The 14,891-nt window shown below is 41.1% G+C and overlaps 1 protein-coding gene across 2 annotated transcripts in view; it reads right to left on the bottom strand.

Annotated features, from left to right (window-relative positions):
- Positions 1-3,315: 3,315 nt before the first annotated feature.
- Positions 3,316-14,891, bottom strand: part of LOC111862344 (peroxidase) — a 72,077-nt gene continuing 60,501 nt past the window's right edge. For both annotated transcript variants that reach the window (XM_023847650.2, XM_033750625.1), the window contains 8 exons: positions 14,242-14,437; positions 12,334-12,531; positions 11,098-11,245; positions 9,396-9,552; positions 9,001-9,171; positions 7,593-7,791; positions 5,289-5,394; positions 3,316-4,077 (listed from right to left, as the gene is read on the bottom strand). In XM_023847650.2, the coding sequence (XP_023703418.1) occupies positions 3,939-4,077; positions 5,289-5,394; positions 7,593-7,791; positions 9,001-9,171; positions 9,396-9,552; positions 11,098-11,245; positions 12,334-12,531; positions 14,242-14,437 (1,314 nt within the window). In that variant the 3' untranslated portion in view covers positions 3,316-3,938. The remainder of the gene's footprint in view (positions 4,078-5,288; positions 5,395-7,592; positions 7,792-9,000; positions 9,172-9,395; positions 9,553-11,097; positions 11,246-12,333; positions 12,532-14,241; positions 14,438-14,891) is intronic.

Genomic DNA, 14,891 nt, shown 5'->3' with positions numbered 1-14,891 from the left:
AACTAAATTAGAAGTTAAAAAAGTCCCAATTTTCGGTGAACCACGGTGAACTTCGTTCCAGTTATTCAGAGATACAGTGCCAGTTTCAGTGGTCTTTCTAAAAGATTCTATTTGGAAGGCTTTGGTTCCGACATGCAACAGTACACAAGACAATATTCTTGATAATTATTCAGCTAGTTAAATTCCCTGCTATTGTATAACGTTTCCAAATTCCCTATACGAGGTAGAATTAGAAGTCAGAACTTTTTCATTTAAACTGTAATGTTCTCACTAACATCCGTTTGATAGAGAGCAAATGGCCAAAAGCTTGGTTTAAAACTTGCTCATTGAAAAACTGACGGTCCCTGTTTTTCAGAGGGAATTGTCTGTGAAATGTATAAACACGGTGATAGTGAAGGATAGGCGAGTGAACGGGGAGAACAGCCAGCTACAGTCCCTGTATCACCAGACGTATATGTTCATTGGTTCCCGCGTCAGAAGGCAAGCTGGCTGGGGATTGCAGTGTGTGCAGTGTGGGGAAAATGACCTGCTTCAAGGACAGGTCTGTTTAACTACATTATTGACATTGGGGCTGCTACACAGATATGAAAAAACAGGCAGTGAATTTCAAATGTGTTAGAACTGAAGTGCAACAAATAGAGACTACGCGAATGAATGCTGCTGGTCAAATAACAACTTTCACCGAGCAGACCATCCACAAGCCAAAGCCGCGCGAAGCATGGTAAGTGGGGTTTAATTCTTATTTAAATATACCCCAGTAACATTGTTTCGTTTTCGGATATTTAATATTTCGGTAGCAGTACAGGCTGACTAAACGCCGAATGAGGTACATAACCCTAATTTGTACCGCAGACTTGTAATGTGCAGGTAAAATGAGACTTTGATGTGCCTAATCTTTTCTCAGTGCTTTTATATTCACATACGTAAAAATTCATGGTAAGGGAGTTATTTAAAACTGGAGTCAACTTCTTCCAACCCCCACATTTAAAACCATCTTTCACCGATAATATGACTGTATGGGTCTAGAACGTTTTAACATATTATTAGTTAATNATATAATATATATAATAATATATAATATATAATATTATATAATAATAATTTTAAATTATTAAAGAACTGTCATAAAAAAAAAGAATAAACGAGTGGTAAGTCGTAACGAAAGAACAACAGGAAAAGGAAGACAGGAGATTAGTTTGGTTAGGAAAATGATATCATGCGGAATTCTAGTTAATAAATTATAATACATATAGTTATCATGTTTTATTATAACCGAATCATATTTATTTTCGTAACAAAATAGTTTAGTTTACAGTTTCCATTAAATGAAACTATCGTACTTTCATGATATCGACACCTGTGAGTTTGTTTAGTTCGTCGTACTTGAATTCAGATGGCACACTCATCCACACGAAAACATATCACAGCAGCGTGTCGTGCTTATTGATGCCAGATAAGGTATATTAAGTTACACGGTATCTATTCCGTTTTAATTCAGTGTCCTTTGCATCTCGCAATTTTATCATCATTGGAATAGTACCATGATTATGTCAGTCTCCAGGATTTTCATTAGCTGGAAGGTAACAGCCACAGAGAGTATGAACCATAAAAATATGAATGAAAAGAATGATCACTGTCTTAGAACATTAGACAGACATATTACAAAAGAAAACGAAATATGCTTAAGTTCTATGCTTTTTGCTTCAAACGGGCCTTCAGTTACAGTTAAGGGTAAGACATTTTATTATTCAAGGATCTTCACAGTATGGCCCATTTGTACTTTTTGCGGTTACTGTCGTAATTTCATTATCTGAAAATGGGAAGAGAATCGAAACGAATTGGTTGCATTTCATTCGTGAAAAACGCAACAACCAAACTGGCGGAAGTAATGAAATTGTGCTGATACAACAATACCAATGATATCTACTTACGAACAACGTAAAGGTAAAGTTGTCCCTGTGCTTAACTAATTATGCACTATGCCATGAAGGCGTATGGGGGAGTGGATGTATAATCCACATTTTCTTGACCTCGGCACTAACTGAATGTGAATGGTCAGCTTGACGCTCCTGCCGCTTTACCTCCGTGGAAAGAGCCCCCCGTACCCATTGGATAGGAGGCTGGGTGGGCCCCAAAGCCAGTGTGGACATGGAGAAGAGGAAATTCTTGACCGTGCCGGGACTCGAACTCCGACCCCTCGGTCTTCCAGCCCGCCAGTCGCTATACCGACTGCGCTATCCCGGCTCCTAATTATGAACATGTCGCCTTCTAACCGCAACAATAAATTAAAAGAATATAAACATGCAATTTTCTTAAAAGTTTTGCCCCAGGGAACGACAAAACCGTTAAAAGCAAATTAGATTTCTTAAAATTTCGTCCCTATTGGTATCATGAAACTTCCAGGCATTGTGACATAAGCCGTCATTGGTGTCATAGTTCTCAAAAGATAGCTTATTTGCACTATTGCATAACACGTTTAGTTCAGTACAAACAGATAAGCACGATATGGACAAAAGAAGAGCAAATATTAGTTTAACAGAAATAAAAGTGTTTATAAAATGCGCCGCCCCTAGAATCATTTAGCCCCTGGCGACCGTTTGGTACGCCTGCGCCTTAGCACCGATTCTGTACACAGGACAGAGTGGCGCATAGATTTAAGAAACGTCTTTTCCCAGTTTCGTCACATCTATAATAAATTTAATTTTATGTGTAACCTCGTTTTTATACATTAGTAAAAACACAGTGTACACGACAATGGATATTTTTTTGTGATCCAAAATATATTGTTTCAAATAAAATTACCACATGGATTCGAGCGTGCTGTAAGAACACAATATAAATACTAAAGCCTATCATAATAGGGTATAATTACGCGTCACCACTGGAAGTTTAAAATGGCTGATCATATAACAACACGGTCAGTATCGAGACTGCAGCGTTGATGATATGACATTAATGAAAATATGGAAGGGAAATCGAAACATTCGGAGAAAACCCGCTACAGTGATATTTTGTCACCACAAATTCCACACGATCTTATCTGGGATCGAACCTGTGCCACTGTGGGGAAACATAAGAATAAGAATTATATATCCATTGTTATACTGAACACTTGCATTTACTTTGAAATTTAGTACTATTCGGTAGACGCCACAGAATATGAAATAGAGAACATTTCCAACAATAAGAAAACAATTCCTATAATACCGCCCTACATCAGTAAGCCATATCAATGGATTACACTCATACAAGTAGAATATATAGTCGAACGCTTCATAGCCGCGGAAATACAGTTGTCCGAGAGAGTAGGTTCAGTTTTACAGGAAACTTCTGTCGAAAATCGAGGAAGATTCAAAAGTACCCATATGAATTGGGATGGGTTTTGTAAAACCTCTTACAGTAACATTTTGTACGGTGCACTTAATTTGTTTCAACCGCAAAAAAAAAAATCTACTTAGCTAAGAGAGTATTCTGAGTTAAAATGGCTTTATTGTGGAGAATCACAATTACGTACGATGTTTAACATAAGATTAAGGCTTCGCACTCCAAATTAAATCCCTCCGAAGCCTTATGCGCTCAGCGAATCAAAAGAAGTTTTTGTGCGCACTGAATTTTTAATACGTACGATATGTCCGAGTGGAGAGGGAATAGAATGCAGTTTTATTCTTACAGGGAAGTGATGCGAAAATTCTCCTCTCCCAATATCGGAGTTGAAAACCCAGCTTTCATTTCGTAATAGATTTTGATGTTCCATATTTTGAGGGCTTTATAAAATAAATAAAATATCCTTCTCTCTTCTGCTATCCTTTTCACTAGACGGCAGTACACGAGCACAGCATAGAAAGCAATAGACAATCTGCTGGGACAGAACGAATCCAAACATAAAGTAGTTTCGATTGAAGCTTCTCTTTGCTGTCAGTTTCGGCTGAGAAGGTCCGCTATTTCTTGAAGAAAAACGGAAAAGTGAATTCATGATCCACCGCTTGAGGCTGGGACGCAGTGTGTTCACCTTGCCTGATCTCTCTCCAAGGTTCAAGGCTCGGGGCAGGGATCAGAGAGCACGGCACCACGGGGTTGCTGCAACATACCAAATGTCTCATGACGACACAAACCCAATTGTCATGGAACTACGAGTATAAGAGGACATGCTCACAGGTGAACAGAAATTCCGGGTATACTTCATTGATAGCATTATTCTGGTTCCAATAGAACTCCATGTGGATTAGATGTATAGGCATATACAAAGGCAAAGTTGTCCCTGTGCTTAACTAATTAAGCACTACGCCATGAAGGCGTATGGGGGAGTGGATGTATAGATCCATATTTTCTTGACCTGGCACTATCTGGAGGTGAGTGTTCAGCTTCACGTCCCTGTCGCTTTACTCCCGGGGAAATAACCCTCGATACCTATTGGATAGGAGGTCGGGTGAACCCCAGAGTCGGTCTGGACGACATAGAGAAGTGAAAATTCTTGCCCCCACCGGGACTCGAACTCTGGCCCCTCGGTCGTCCAGCCCGTAGCCAGTCGCTGTAGCGACTACGCTATCAGGCTTTTTATATGGACATATAGCAACTCTAATTTATACGCTGTCCATTATTGTTTATATTGCAGCTCAAAGAAAATAAAATGAAAACAAATCAGACAATTTAACATGATTTTAAATTGGATCTTAAGAGAGAATATGGGGTGGTATGGACTGGACTGATTTGGTTTAGGCTGGGAACCAGTGGAGCTCTTGTGAACAAGGTAATGAACCTTCATGTTCCATAACATTTTGGGAAATTCTTGAGTAGCTGAGCGCCTGGCGGTTTCTCAATGACTCAGCTCCATGGAATTAATTCAACATGGTTAAGTTTCTAGAAACTACAAAACCATTGGCCTCGAAGACATTTGGCTATGCACAATATCTTCGAGCTACTGCAAGAGAACAACGTTTACCTCTGATCATGAACAGTGTACTTGCACATTGCTAACGTAGTGGATTTCAGCTGTCATTGCCATCACGAAACGAATAAAGCAAGAAGAAATAATACTTATCATCAACACATAAACGTAAAGACAACTAGAACTCATTTGAACAATGTTTGTATCCCGTTGGCGTATATGGTTCCACTCGTATTATTTGAGTTCTTACAGCAGTGGTTGTGAAGAATTCTGTCTTCATGGATATAACACCATACGGCGTTATATCCCAGAAGACAAACCCTTCGTCTTTCCACTCATTTAAGACGAAGGTTTCTGTGTTATGGCAACCGTGTTTGAGGTAGCATTGGTTGGTACTTCTTACTCTTGGGATATCTGCTCGAATCCTCGGGGCTGCATGCTCTTAACATCGTCCGCGTTGTCGCAGATGAGTCGCGATATGCTGCCTCGCCTGATCTCATTCACTTGTTCTGCAACAAGCAAGGTCAAATGAAAGTCGCAATATACTGCCACGCCTGATTTCGTTCACTTGTTCTGCAACAAGCAAGGTCAAATGAAACGGCATTTGCTCCAGATTTCTCTCCTTCGTTCATAATCACAGACTCAAATAGCTCTGCAATAACCTGTGTTACTCTGCTTAGCTTCATATTCTTTATAATTGAAGTTAGGTATATTATAAGCGGCCTCCATAGTCTAGGGGTAACGTTCCCACCTGATGACTCAAGGTACGCGGGTTCAAGCCCGGCGGAGGTCGTGGAATTTTTAAGGGCGGAAAAATTCAGGGAACAAGTCCTCCGGGAGGGACTTTAAGCCGTGTCGTAGATTTACGGCACGCAAAAGAACCTCATGTCTCTAGGAGACCTCTGAGCTAAATTACAGGCACTTTCCCGCCCAAGTAGTTTCCAATGCCTCTGGTAGATGGGGAAAGCATCAAAGGTACCGAGGGCCGACCTCGTTGGCTCAACTGGGCTGATGGCACGCACCGTTACCGGTAGGGTATGGCGACAGTAGAAATTAAAAGGGGACGCACAATGAACCAATAACTGGTCTAAGTGCATGGGGAAACCCACCCCCTCTCATAATACGAATACGAATAGGTATATTATACAGCTCCTGTTTGATGAGTATGGCGTGTCAAGTTATTCAACGCAGCCGTTATAACTGCAAAGGTTATGCAATGTTAAATGAAATGGGAAGAGAACCATGGCTGATGAGTAGGTACGAATTTATGATGGAGACGGTCGTGGCCTATTTCAGAATATTATCGCTGAATTCATCTCGAGGGACTGCGGAGAATAACGGAAACCTCTGTGAAGGTAGCTGGTAACAGCTGATATTTGAATCTGGCACTGACAGAATTAAATCCGTGATAAATACCCACTGCCCATTCTAATATTCATATAGGGTTAAAACTGCAAATTTGTATTCTAGTGACATTTTGCACCATCTTTGTGAAATACAAGTCTATATTGTTTATGCTGAGAAAGTCTCGAACCCCAGACTTATCATATTAGGTGTCTTGAAGCCCAGCAGTTAAATATTAACTTATATACAATATTTGTCTGTACGTCCGTATATATGATCAGTATTGTACAGAAGTTGGTCCAGTTTTGGTCCTTCCCATGATCTTCTAGAGCAAGGGTTCCAAAATTTTTTGGACCATGGATCACTCACTGATTAGAGTTTCTTTGATGAACCACCCGAATATTAAATGAAATATTTTAATTTTTTTTTAATGAAATGAGAGTGAAATTGGTCCAATGTTTATATTCCTATGAATTATAAAATTACAGTAACATTAAGATTTTACCATCATATTTCTATTTGTGCATAAATAAAATACTTTGACCCTGATGATGGAGACAAACACGTAAATAAAAAGTAGACACATTGAACCAGGATGCTACAACATTTTGAAACGTGTTTCGCTTACATGAAAAGTACCACGAAGAATGTAATTCGAATTTTGAGTCACAGGTTCAATCTTTCTACGCAAGAACTGGATTTTTATGTTGTTGTGTCTAAGGAATTCTCAGGCTCTGTTAGAAATATCCCACCGATTTGTACTCCCTCTCTCAACTAGATGACACCACAAGTTAGTAGCAGCTTCCTATAAACTCTCAAGACCTAGATTCTAAAGGGTTCTGACGATGGTGGATGAGACGCAGAATTACGGGGCTTTTGGACTTTTTCCATCGTCCGAAATTCTAGGTAATAGAGGACACGACTTTTCGGACACTGGATCTGTTTCCGTCTTCAGGTGAGAAAGGAAGCCACCTACTCAGTTGGGCCCACTAGAAAGAGCTAATCTTAATCAAAGGACACGACGTTCGGAAACTGGATCTGTTTCCGTCTTCAGGTGAGAACGGAAGACACCTGCTCAGTTAGGCCCCGTAGAAAGAGCTAATCTCAATCAAAGGACACGACGTTTCGGAAACTGGATCTGTTTCCGTCTTCAGGTGAGAAAGGAAGACACCTACTCAGTTGGGCCCCTTAGTAAGAGCTAATCTCAATCTTCTCTATCGCCTGAAGACGGAAACAGATCCAGTTTCCGAAACGTCGTGTCCTCTGTTACCTAGAATTCCGGGCGATGGAAGAAGTCCAAAACCCCAGTAATTCTGTGTCACAGAACCTAGTCATGTATACATGCATTACGTGCGTCTCTGACCTAGTGTAAAGGACGTGTCCTTCACTCCGTTTTCAAAGAAGAACCTGTCTCCCACTCGGGTTCTGTAGAACTGCTCAGTGATGATACAGAGGAACGTAGGGCCCACTAGGGTGCCGGGCACTATGGCCTCCAACGAGCCCCCCACAGTAAACTCCACGTCGTCTGGATGATGATAGAGATATGACAGCTTTTGTACACTCTGAAAACAAGAAACAAGATTGAACCGTCTCATTTAAACAAAATTATGATAAGATTTGTGCGTTGTGTCTGAGAGAATAACACTGACCGGAGGTAAAGTGAATCTTCAAAGAATACAGATACTTGGATATTTACAGTAACACATTAGTTAATGAGGAATGAAAGAATGAAATGCGCCACTTAATTACCGGAGGAAAAAATCACACAGTCTTGAATATTTGTTTCATTTATCTTTCAGGATATGTATCCAGAGGATATGTTTTGCTTTCTAATGCAAGATAGCTACTGTCAATGTTAGAAATGATTTCTGCAAAGAACAAATAAGAACAAATATGCCAAAATTTATACTGAATCCAAGAGTACTAACTTTGTGTACAGTTTCTCGGGCTACTATTAAATAACTCACAAAGTAGTGACTTAAGTATAAGAATAACCTTGTAACTCTACAAAACTGTCCGTGTGTCAAGGTTAAACAATCATGAGCAGCTTTTTAATTTGTACTCTTTAGAAAATGTTATTAAGAGCTATGAAGTTAGTCGCTGGCGTCGAGCCCCTGTCAGGTCATGTGGACTTTCTGGTGGACAAGGTGGCGCTGGGGCAGGGTTTCTGCGTGTACTTTGGTTTCCCTTGCCAATCTTCATTCCACTAATTGCTCCACAATCATCATCTATCATCTTGGCGTGGCACAATAAACCAGTAGTGGCCGCAGTACCAAGTGGTCTCAGTCTCACTCCACCAAGAAAAATAATGTTCACTGGATAACTTGAAGGAAAGATGCCGCTTCGGGGACCTAGACGCGGATAACATGATAGTGTTTAGACGAATTAAAACGTAATGATTGGTTTTACTGACTCAAGATGAGGCGAAAGGCTGTTGTAAACGTGGCACTGGTTCCATACGAGGCGGGTAATTGAATTACCAGCTGAGCTACTATCAGCTTAAAAAACATCGCGTTCCATTGAAATAATTATGATCTGTAAAGAACTACCCTTGAGGTATGCGCAGAAACGAATGTAGATCCAAAGTGTCAGCTGTTCTGTTCAATTTTAACCGAAACTGGAATATGTCAATACATTTATTAGAAGTCATGACAATATTTTCTGCGACTCTCAACTCTTCCATGGTAATAGATACGTGAGGAAGCTAACTTGCTAATTTTTGCAACTTTGCGTTGTGAACATGTCAAGACTGAACTTTCATGCTTTCTTACTTCTGGGTCAATGAGATCCGCAAAGTCTTCGAAAGAGTGTGCTTTGGGCAGGCCGCAGTACTCCCTGTAGTGATTGTATGATGCCAGGCCGTGGTCACGCGCTCGTTGTATGTCGATAGCCCTCAGATCCTGGCCTAGAGACCTCCCATTCCTGAAGAGGAACCATGTGATCTGCAAAAAATCGGAACCGTTATGACGTAGTGTTACAGAGCCTACTGCAAAGAGGGGAAATTGCGCAGAAAATGTCACTATAGAAATACAGACAAGGAATCGTGTATAGTGTGTGATTCCCAAAGATCTGTCACAAGACATATGCAACAGGAATGAAAAAGGAGAATTAAGTACATATATTAATTTGATATCAGCTGCTCTCCTCTGGCAACTGGGAGACTTGCCTCAGTCGTGAAGAACTTGTCACTGGACTCCTGAGGTTGAGTGTGCATTCCTCGAGCTAGGTCATCGAAGTTATTACCCTCTTCAATAATCTGTGGACGGTTGAAGTGGTCGCTAAGCCGCAAGGCCTCGTAACTGGAGCGATGCTCGTCAAAGAGCCTGAAAGTAATATGCCAGCAAGATTTATAATTACTCGTATTTGCCGTCAGGGATCTTGCCATTTAAGAATTAATAGTCCACTGTTGCAAAATCGCTTCATTTACGAGAGGAATGAACCCCATCGAGGAAACGGGAATGTAACATTGTTTCTAAGGTGAGAAATATGAAGGCTCATAGGATCTTAGACTGCAGGAACATTGGGATCATGTGTTCGAATTAAGTTTGAAACACACTGCAATATTTTCATATTTTTGATTTACGTACCTAATAAATATTTAACAAAATACAAAAAATATTCAAGACAACAAGACAAAATTGTATCGTAGATCAGACCGTTAGGCGTTGGATTCTCAGGGTGGAGACTCGGGTTCAAGTCCAAGTCATTATATGTGAAATTTGTAATGAATCAAATGGTACTGAAAAGATAAGGATATTTCTCAGATTCCCTCCGGTTTTCCGTTGCTAATAATCATTCCACTATTTCTTCATATTCATCACCGGCAACTGAGGTGGGTAACATCCCTAAACAGGTGGCACATCCTACAACCGAGAACTTTAAGTCTACACCTCTTACCCGGTGTTTGGATAGTTACAGAAAAAGGAATTTCATTAATTACAAAGAAAAATAATATAGGCCTGTGCCTCTATGCAGGATCATGCCTGACTTAATGTTGGTTTTAGACCAATACGAAAATATCTGTGCCTAACTTCGTGAGCAGGCCTTGCGACGAGCTGATCACCCGCCCAAGGAGTCCTACCGAATGTGTAAGATCTAGAAAACCGAAGTGAACGGAGAAGTTCATGAAGGTAGGCCTAGGCCCACTGGGCTGTAGTGCCAAGGGGGAAAAAACTTCGTGGAGCTGAGTCCTTGGGATTCTAATAGTCGCTCAGAAAATCCCCGCCTCTTAAAGGACCCGAAGGTTCATCACTGTGATCACCAGAACTTGCCACTCTACCCTATCTAGACTTGATAAAAGCAGCCCACATTATGGTAAACTGTTTCTCTTTAATGTCCATTCTTATAATGATCCTCCAATATATATTTGTGTCTCGCAAATATTTTAACGATATTATTTATAATAACGAATGTTACAGACATCGATGTGTGAACCGGGGTAGTGCAGTTGCTATAGCGACTGCCTACGGGATGGGTGACCGAGGGGTCGGAGTTCGAGTTCTGGTAGGGTCAGAATTTTCTCTTCTCCTTGTCGTCCAGATCGACTCTGGGGCCCACCCAGCCTCCTATCTAGTAGGTAACCGGGGCTCTTTCACAGGAAATACAGCGGGTGGGGCGTTAAGCTGATCACTTATCTCGAACTAGTGCCGAGGTCAAGAAAATGTGGAACTATACATCCACTCCCCCATACTCCTTCATGTCGTAGTACTTAATTATTTAAGCACAGGGACAACTTTATCTTTTACAGACAATGATGTATTCAAAATTGCGAAGTACATATTTGGAAAATGTGTGTGCTACTTTCAATTCATATCGCGTGAAACGCGTCACAATGTCACCTTGAGCTTACGATTGGCGTCTCCACTCACCTGAGAAACCCAGCGATATTTGTGTGGAAGAAGCGGAAAGCCGCAGTGGCGTGGTCGTTCAGTACTGAAGGGTCAACATTCTCCTTGTAATCGTACGTGAAGTCCTGAGTGTTGTATGTGAGCCCGTTGCGGTCCGTGTTCTCCCGACCTGATTGGCAACACACAAACAATTACTGGAATGAATGACATTCCACACAACAGTCAAATTGCTGTATTGTACTTGCGTGCATGCCTGTGCATATATGTTTGTGTTTCGCGGGTGTATCAATTTCTAACGATCACAGTCAAAGCTATCGTAACAAGGGAAAAATCAATGATGCAGAGCCCACCACAAAACCGAAGACACAGAACTCGCAACAGAAGATCTATACGATGTAACAAACGCGCCGTCGTATATCTAATTACACCAATTCTTTAAGCTCTAACTGCCATATTCACGCACCCCTCTGCATCTGCTCGTGTATAGATATCTGGGACGCACCAATTACTACATGTCCTCACATATTCAAGATTATAGACACCACTTCAATAGACATCTACAACAGTGAGATATATTAACAATACAGTAAGATAACGGTAACATCCAGATATATACCCTCTACCCCGTATCTAGTTACGTAAATTCCACCACCTTAAAACTATATATGAGTATTATAATACGAACCTATCCATCACCTCACCTATTTACCTATTTTCTCAAATTAGCCTCATTATTTGACTTTAGAATCCAGAGCAATTATTGACATTTTCTGAATAACAGTTTCATTGTAAAATCTCATCAATTTTAGCCAAACAACAATGACGTATCTATGTAGCACCTGATGATGATGATCTAATATGATCGAAATAGGTGGTGAATATACCCAATAAAAAGATATTAAAAAGTTTAAGTGATAGTTTCATTGTTAAGTGTTCTGTTGGCTGTCATGAAGTACTGTTTTATATCATACGCAAGAGGATATAAAAAAAGCTCAAGCATTAAAGATTGTAACTTATTTGGGAGATGTTCGTTCGAATTTTGGTCGCTACACCGATTATGCTTACTGACGGCTTTCATAGTTTTCCTCAGTCACTTCAGGCATATGCCAGGATAATGTCTTAAATTAGGCCTCATCCCAATTTATTATCCAGTCAGTGACGCTATATAGTTAAAATTATTGATAACTTGGTTAAATAAACTACAAATAAGGAACATAATTATGGTCGAGAGTGATTTAGTTGGGTAAAGTAGCTCACCTAGGATGATCGGTAGCCACTCATAGTATGTGACGGCCTGGTGCTCGGCAATGGCAATTTTTCTGGCTTCTTGGTACAGTCGTTCGTCGTCCCAATGAGGGTTAATGCGGGCAAGTTCACCAGCCAGGCGATTGTGTTCCCTCAGCTGCAGAATCTGGAACACCGTAAGCTGTGGGTTCTGATTCGCTCGTATGTCACCTGCGGACAAACAGGATGCGCTGTGAGACCAGAGCGGTGCCTACTCTGCTGATCACCACCTTCCAGGAGAGTGCTTTGCAGTCTCTTATCTAAAGGCTCACAATTCTGCCCCCAAAATTGCTTCCTTCTTTCGACTGAAACCGTACAAATTATATTTACCCTGGCTTTAAAGACCTAATGACTCGTCCTTCTGCCTTAGTCGTTCAGGTAACACATCTTTACCCTACTAACGATGGATAAATTATTTTGGAATCTAGTTACTTTATGCTGAAAGCAAAAGAGATATGATTAAACACACATAAACACAATTGTATATTTTAAAGACTGTTGTCTTCTGGTATGTAACGATATATAGTCTGGTGGACTGTTAGCAACGTTTGGAAGGAACTGTTCGTTGGTAATGGTCTGCAAGGAACACGACGTCACATAACTGAAGACAAATATCTCTATAATCACTGCCATGAAAACTCGAAATTTCGCAAAAGTGCATTAGCTGGCATGTCGAACATCAGGTCTACAAGCTATTGAAGAATGTCGATGATTTTAGACCGCAATCTAACAATGTATCCAGTAACAGTGATTATGAATTCTGAAGATAATATTTTGCAAGTTAGATTGTAATTCTGAACTCTTACCGACCGCAAAATATGTGTCACGTTCATGAACAATAAAGGTAGCCCCTGATAAAACAAAACGAGGAAACGAGCCCCATGACGAAGTGTAGAGCAGTGGGAGACATTTTCTTAATGATCCGTTCGATGTATCATTTCGTTGAACATGCAGATAAATCCACAGGCAATTATGTTACAACATCCATATTTTATTTAAGAGTTCTGAAACCAAATCGTCTATATATTGCAATTTCTTCTTCTGTAAAATATTAAACTAAGTATTTGGGGTTCCAGTCAGTAGTATACGGCAATAGGTGATATATGAACACTGCGAAAGGAAACCGATATGCTCCGTCTCGAGGAATTTGGTTTATATTCTGTTCATAAAGATAACCTAGTACTTTCATTACCGCCAACCACTGCACTCGACTCCATCCACCCGCTAGGGTAGCTCATTCGATACTGCGACGGGCTATGGGCTGGAAGGCCGCGGTTCTATTCCCGGTAGGAGCACTATTTTTATCTTCTTTACTGAGTCCAGAGTGTCTCTGGAACCCACCCAGTCTCTTATCAAATGGGCACCAGGGCTCTTTCCTCGGGGGTAAAGCAGCAGGGACGTGAAACTGATCACTCACCTCCATCTAGTGCCGCGGTCAAGAACTATGGAGTTATACCTCCACTCCTCCATAAGTCTCCATAGTGCGGTTCTTCATTAATTAAGCAGAAGGATAATTTTGCCTTACCTTTTAAAGTATAAACAAGACGTCCACAGTAAGTACGGTAATATAAAGGCCGCGCCATAGCTCAAGCGGTTAGTCGGTGGCTTCCCATCGCGGCGGCCCGGTTTCGATCCCGGGTCTGGTCAAGTGGGATTTGTGGTGAACAAAGTGGCGCTGAGGCGGATTTTCTCCGAGTACTTCGGTTCCCCCTGCCAATCTTCATTCCACCAATTGCTCCACAATCACCCTCACATATCATCTGGGGGCTGGTAAAATAGGCCAGAAGTGGCCGCAGTACAAGGGATTTAGTCCCACCCCACTAGCAATAAAAAAAAGTACGGTAACATAGCATCTGTCAAGACTGAGATTCCTTGACGCACCTGTCAAGTAGCATGCCTCTTCCTCCGATAGATGATCGCAGACTGCTGACTTGTTGTTATTGGGAGGAGGGAACTGGCGGCCATGTTTCAGTTCCACACTGAGACGCCCGCCCTGGAACTCTCTGCGGGCGTCAGCTCCCTGCTGACTGGAGCCGTATACATTGGAAGAATCCAAGTAGTGTGTCACAGCGCTGATCTACGGAACGAAGGAAAGGGTGATCAAGTCAGAAATGACATACATTGGATCATTGGAAGTAAATCCAGCACATCGCTAGATAGTAAAGTACTTCTATACAAGACCATCATAAAGCCTATTTGGACCTATGGAATCGAACTATGGGGATGCGCCAGTAAATCGAACATAGCCATAATGCAACGAAGACAGTCCAAAATACTGCGGATGATCACAAATGCACCTTGGTATGTGTCAAATCAGACCCTACATGACGATCTCAATGTACCATTCGTCAAAGAAGTCATCCAAGAAAGAAGCATAAAACATCACGATAAACTAGGACACCATAGCAATACATTACTGCAGCCCCTACTGGAACAACAACAACGAAGAAGGCTAAAGAAATTATGGCCCGCAGATCTACTTGATGGTTAGAGGATCTCTCATTGGAGGAGCCCTCATCACGACACAATAA

Source organism: Cryptotermes secundus, unplaced genomic scaffold (genome assembly GCF_002891405.2).
Source record: "Cryptotermes secundus unplaced genomic scaffold, Csec_1.0 scaffold408, whole genome shotgun sequence".
Lineage (NCBI taxonomy): Eukaryota > Metazoa > Arthropoda > Insecta > Blattodea > Kalotermitidae > Cryptotermes > Cryptotermes secundus.
Note: the sequence above shows the minus strand (reverse complement) of the source record. Positions and strands in the feature narration are given on the sequence as shown.